At 47.5% G+C, this 6,000-nt stretch overlaps 1 protein-coding gene across 1 annotated transcript in view; it reads right to left on the bottom strand.

Moving 5' to 3' along the window:
* Nucleotides 1-2,929: 2,929 nt before the first annotated feature.
* LOC132650952 (zinc finger protein ZFP2-like) overlaps nucleotides 2,930-6,000 on the bottom strand; it is a 46,760-nt gene continuing 43,689 nt past the window's right edge. The window contains 1 exon segment of the mRNA XM_060376274.1: nucleotides 2,930-3,030. Coding sequence (XP_060232257.1) covers nucleotides 2,930-3,030 — 101 coding nt within the window.

The raw sequence follows: 6,000 nt of genomic DNA, 5'->3' as shown, positions 1-6,000 counted from the left end.
CATCCACCCAGTTCTCCGCAAGCCTGGCCCTCAGTAGGGGAGTGGGAAGGAGACAAGTAGAGTCCCCGTTCCTCCTGCTCACCGTGCTATGGCTACGGCTCTGATCCATGCCCTTTGCCCCAGCCCACCTAGGGGCCTTTTTTGTTTTGGGTGGAAGGGAAGCAGCGCAAAGGAAGTAGGCTATGAGACTTAGCAGTTTCTTCCCCTGACACTGTTTCATCCTCAATTTGTAATGAGATGAGGTCTATCTCTTCTTTAGGAGGCTTTTTGGTACCAGCTCTTTTATATGTACTATCTCTTAACATTTGCTTGCACTGCCAAGTGTAGGTGGCCAATCAGAGTTATGCTACCTGGAAGCCTCTTTCAAATCACTCTCCTCTGAGGGGTCTAATTGGTCAGGGCCTTCTTTGGGAAAAACGGGGAAAGCTAGGGAATTAACAGTAATGACGGGGGGATAATTATTATCTTTATCTCGACCTCTTTCTCTAAGGTCCTCGAGAGGGCAGGCTCCAACCTGATCCTACTTTTCGGCCTATCTCTGGCCCATCAATAGCAAACCATTGACAAATGTCCAACACAAAAACAAAGAACTTTACAAAAGCGGCTTCTTTAGACAAAGAATGGCCCATCTTTATGGGACGGAAATGTAACATAGAAATTCACCAGGCGTTGCTGCTCCTCGGGTGCCAAAGTGGGAGCCTCAGAGACTGCCTTGATCAAGGTCTATACTCTGGGGGTCCGTCCGACTTGACCCATACCTCGTGCCCCACGTTGGGCGCCACTTGCCCCGACCCAGAGAAAGGAACGACTCAAGCAAATGTGCACTTGTCAGGAGTCAAATTTTATTGAACCGAAGTAGGCTTTTAAGGCCAACCTTAGATAGGGGCGGGGCGAGGGAGGAGCACAGTGCAGAATCCTTTTTACTCAGGGAGGGGTAGGTTGGAAAGGCCTATTTTAGAGCCTCTCAGCTCAGGAAGGGACAGGTTGGAAAGGCCTACGTTAGAGCCTCTCAGATCAGGAAGGGGCAGGGTGGAAGTTACAGAATCTCTTGGCCTGGGGCCTGGAACACTTTGCAGTTATTTTAGGATGTCAAGGTACACTTAGCACATTTCTGTAACTGTCAAGCAGGATTTTGGTCAACCAGGTGCAGCAGGGTGGAGGGAATGAGAAAAGGTCAGAAGTTTCTCGGGGCTTATCTCCAACAGCCTTTCTGCCTGGCCTTTCTGTTCTGGAAACATATGTGAACGGTGTCCTCAGGCAAACCTGTGCTCAGGGCCAGTTACACCCTCGTGGCATAGTCTGGGGATGGAGAGATCTCAAAAGCTTGCACTAGCATGCTGATCTGCGCTGGACTAAGCCGCGTTCGAGGCCTTCTCCGTTCTGAGGGCGGGCCTCTTGCTTGTTGTACCCTGGCGACAAGCTTTTCAGGAGGCTGTTGGGAGGCTTCATGGCTGGAGCCTGCGGTGGTCAGCTTTGAGGTCTTCCTCGACACGCTAGTTCTATTTCTGCGGTTTTGAAACCACACGCGGATGGAGGACTCTGGAACTCCGAATTCCCTGGCCAGTTCCTGCCTGGTCCTGAAGCTCGGGTAAGGTGTCTTGGCGAAAACTGAGAGCAAGGCCTCCTTCTGCTTTGCCTGCCAAACAGTCTTTTGACGCCGGGATTTCTTGGCCTTGCTACAGCCACCCACATCTGCGTGATCTTCCATCCTGCCGAGGACACTTTGACAGGAGTCCTTCATCTCCAGTGTCTACTCAGAATAACTCCCAGGAGAGTGCAGGCTATGGCAAATGCAAGCAGGGGCCTGCTGCTGCCCCTTAAATACCGACCTGTGTCCCCACCCACTCCGTCGAGGCCTCCAGTTACAGGCTAAACTGTGGAACACCCTTCTGCTTCCAACCTGTGCAACCCCTCCCTCCTCCTACGAATTTCCCTATACCCCACCCTAAACCCTTTCCAGCAACAGGTGGCCTTGTGCTCTGCCCAAATTCCACTGCTTAACTCACAGTACGCACCTGTGTTGGCCCACAAGGAGTTTGAGGGGAGAGTCTAAGGCACGGCTTCTGATGATCAGGCAAGGAGAAGGGGCAGAAGCCAGGAGCAGTCTTTGCCTACTTTCACAAGGCCATTCATTCAGCTCTGGCTGATGCTCAAGGAGGAACGTGGCTAGAACAGATCTTGCATTCTGCGTGTGCTGTCTGCCTTAAGTTCCTTTCAGCATCAGTCTCACGGTGTATGATTTCAACAATCTAAATATGGTAGGACTGTGCAAGTCTAAGCATTTGGGCAGAGAGGAGACTTATCTTGCAGAAAGACTCCTCAATGATTTCTGAATTTCTCCTTCAGTGGCAGGCCACAAAAGGTGTCAACTTCCCTCTTGGACCCTCTGGTTCTACCTATTTAATCCACCATACACTTTGTCCGTATAGAAGGCAATTTCCCACAGCCTTTCTTGAATGGCGGATGGAGGCATACAGCTGGTTTACACCCTATGACCCTACCTCAGATAAGCATAAGCCAATGGTGACTATAATCTTTATAGACCAGTCAGCCAGAAAATAGAGGGTTTATAAGACAAGTCCTTGAAGGATTTAGTGCAGGTGGCAGAAAAGGTTTTAGACAGCTGGGGGATGGAAGAAGAGAAAGAGGAAAGAAAGCAGAAAGAGCAGGAAGTATGAAAAAGGATAAGATGCAAGAGAGAAAGTTGACTAAGATCCTGGCCACTGTAGTGCAGTTGTAATGATAGGGAGAGAGTTCCTGGCAATTGGAGGGGCCCTCTGTCTAAGGATCAGTGTGCCTATTGCAAGGAAAGAGGACACCAGATCAAGGATTGTCCCAAAAGGAAGATGAAGCCCTACACCGGGACCTGGTGCACTTCCTGGCCACCAATCCCCAGGTAACTCTTCTCTGATATGTGGATGATATACTATTAGCTGCAGATTGTAAAGAAATCTGACTTGAAGCCAACGACCAGCTGCTGCAAGAGCTGGGTGACCTCAGCTATAGACAGTTGGCGGAAAAGGCCCAGCTCTGCAGAAAACAGGTCAGTTAAGAGATGGCTTTTGGAGGCTAGAAAAGAGACTGTATTTCATATTCCCCCTCCACGGACTACTGAACAACTGAGGGAAATTTTAAGTACAGCAGGATTTGCCCAGATGGCAGCCCCTCTGTATCCCCTTACAAAGGACAATGACTCTTACATCTGGGGAAAGGATGAACAAGCTGCATTTCATAATATCAAACAAGCCTTAATGTCGCCCCCAGCATTGGGACTCCCTAATGTGACCAAACCCTTCCATCTCTATGTGACCGACAATTGGGGAATTTCCAATGGGGTGCTAACACAGAAAATTGGACCCTGGAAGAGACCGGTAGCCTATCTATCCAAAAAGCTTGATTTAGTAGTGGCAGGATGCCCAACGTGCCTGTAAATAATAGCAGTAGTGGTGGCACTAGTAAAAGATGCAGACAAACTGACTCTATGACAGGACCTCACCATCTATGCAACTCATGCCCTTGAGAGTGTCATAAGGCAGCCACCTGATTGCTGGCTCATGAACGCCCTCATGACACATTACCAGGCTTTGCACTTGAATAACGATAGAGTCACCTTTGCCCAGGCTACTGGGCTAAACCCTGACACCTTATTGCTGGATCCAGAAATCCAGCTCCTGGAGCATGATTGTTTGCATGTTCTAGCAGAGGAACAGGGATTGCAAAAGGACTTGAAAGATCAGCCTCTGACCTACTCTGAAATGACATACTATATAGATGAGAGCAGTTTTGGGAGAACAGGAAGAGAAAGGCAATGGCAGCAGTGGTAGATTGACATAGGTAATATGGGTCCAGGTGTTGCAGGATGGCACTTCTGCTCAGAGAGCTGAATTGATTGCTTTAACATAGGCATTAACTCTGGGAAAGGGTAAAAAGAAGCATCTACTCTGATAGTCAGTACACCTTCGCAACAGCCCATGTGCAAGGGACCATCTATCATCAGAGAGGCCTGCTAACATCAGCCGGTAAAAAGATAAAAAATAAAAATGAGATTCTGACTTTGCTCAATGCCTTGTTGCTGCCGGACAAGGTAAGCATTATTCATTATCCGGGACAGAAGAAGGGGACTTCTGAGGCAACAAAGGGGAATAACACGGCCTATCAGGAGACTAAAGCAGCTGCTAGAGAAAACTCTGTCCCAGTGGTACTAACTGCTGGACAATGGTACCTCTGGGTGGTGCTGTTTGTACTCAATTGGGTAACTATTGACTGGAGCTTTGGTGATCCTCACCAGGCTCATAAGGTCCTGGAAGCAATGTATGGTAAACCCTGTGATTGCAAGAGTGGGGCGATGAATGGCAGAACCTTACTTAATGGTGAGATTTGGAGCCCCAACAAGGCCTATGCTCAAGTTGAGTGTGGCGATACATAGGCATATAGAGACCTACAACCTTCAGGGAGCACCCCAAGTTTAGAATGGCATTGTGTAACCAAGCCTAAAATGATTCCTTATGTAAATTTGTGCCCCAGACCTTGCCCTTGTGATACCTATCAATAGGTTGTGCATAGCAGTTGCTATATGGTTGTGCAACAATGTACTGGAAAAGATAACATCACCTATTTCACTGCCATATTGAACCAAGTCAGGGAGGAGATGAGGATAGACGATTGGTCCCACAGTGTGCCAACAGCAGGCCACGGATCTAAATTACTCCAAACCCCTTGTTCGGGGATGGTAGGGAAGCCTGTATGCTGAAGAAAGGTACCTCCCATTCCCCTCTCAGATGGAGGAGGGCTGCAGGATCAGGTCAGACAAGAACAGGTTAAAAAATGCATTGAAGAGTTAATACAAAAAAGAATACTCATCCCTCAATTACCACCCTCTGGTGCTTCTGATAGTAGAGGAAAAGTTATTTTAGACCCCCAGACTGTAGATGTTATTACTGCCACTCATACCCTCCTAAATGATACCAATCTTTCACTTGCAAGTGACTGCTGGCTCTGCCTTTGACAAGGGCAGCCTGTTCCTCTGGTGCTCCCCACCTCTAACACCACTTATTCCACTGCTGAGGGGTCCTGACACTCAGCACCCCCTATGAGAGAGCAGCCTCTCTTCAACCAAAATGTTACCTGTTTGAAAAAAACCCTACAAAAATGATAGCTCAGATCTACCTGTAGGGGGTGCTACTTTGCCATTTGTGATTCAATAATTGACATCTCCACAGCTCTCTGCGCTATCAATAACACTGTTTTCTTATGCAGGAATAATATAGCCAATACGTTCTTGCCCACAGATTTGACTGGGACCTGTGTACAGGCAACTCCCTGATATTAGCATCATTCCAGGGATGAGCCAGTCCCAGTCCCCAGCTTTGACTTAATGGCTGGAAGAATGAAGAGAGCCATTCAGTTCATTCCTCTGTTAGTGGGAATTGGGCTGACTGCTTCCATAGGCGCTGGGTCAGCTGGTTTGTGTGTTTTATTATATAAATACAACAAACTGTCCCAACAGTTAATTAATGATGTACAATTGCTTTCGAGCACCATCAATGACCTCCAAGACCAGCTCAATTCTTGAGCAGAAGTAGTTCTCCAGACCTGGAGAGGATTAGACCTCCTTATGGCCGAAAAAGGAGGAATCTGCTTAGCCCTACAGGAGAAATGCTGTTTTTACACTAATAAATCAGGCATTGTTAAAGGAAAGATTAAAAAATTACAAAAAGATCTTGAAAAAGGAGATGAGAATTAATAGAATCTCCTTTTTGGAATGGTTTTAATGGTCTCCCCTATGTGCTTTTCTTACTGAGACCTTTTGCTACCCTTTTGCTCCTTGTCACAATAGTACCCTGTATTGTTAACTGATTACTCGCCTTCGTCAGGGAATGTGTAAGTGTGGTTCAGGTCCTGATGCTCCAGAGGCAGTATCAACCTCTGAGGTTGATCCGCAATTTTAGGGTTAAAATTGGAGCAAAAAGAAAAGGGGGGATGAGAGCCCACCTGAGAATG

The sequence above is a fragment of the Meriones unguiculatus genome, assembly GCF_030254825.1.
Source record: "Meriones unguiculatus strain TT.TT164.6M chromosome 13 unlocalized genomic scaffold, Bangor_MerUng_6.1 Chr13_unordered_Scaffold_37, whole genome shotgun sequence".
NCBI classification, from domain to species: domain Eukaryota; kingdom Metazoa; phylum Chordata; class Mammalia; order Rodentia; family Muridae; genus Meriones; species Meriones unguiculatus.
This window is presented reverse-complemented; position numbering and strand designations above follow the sequence as displayed.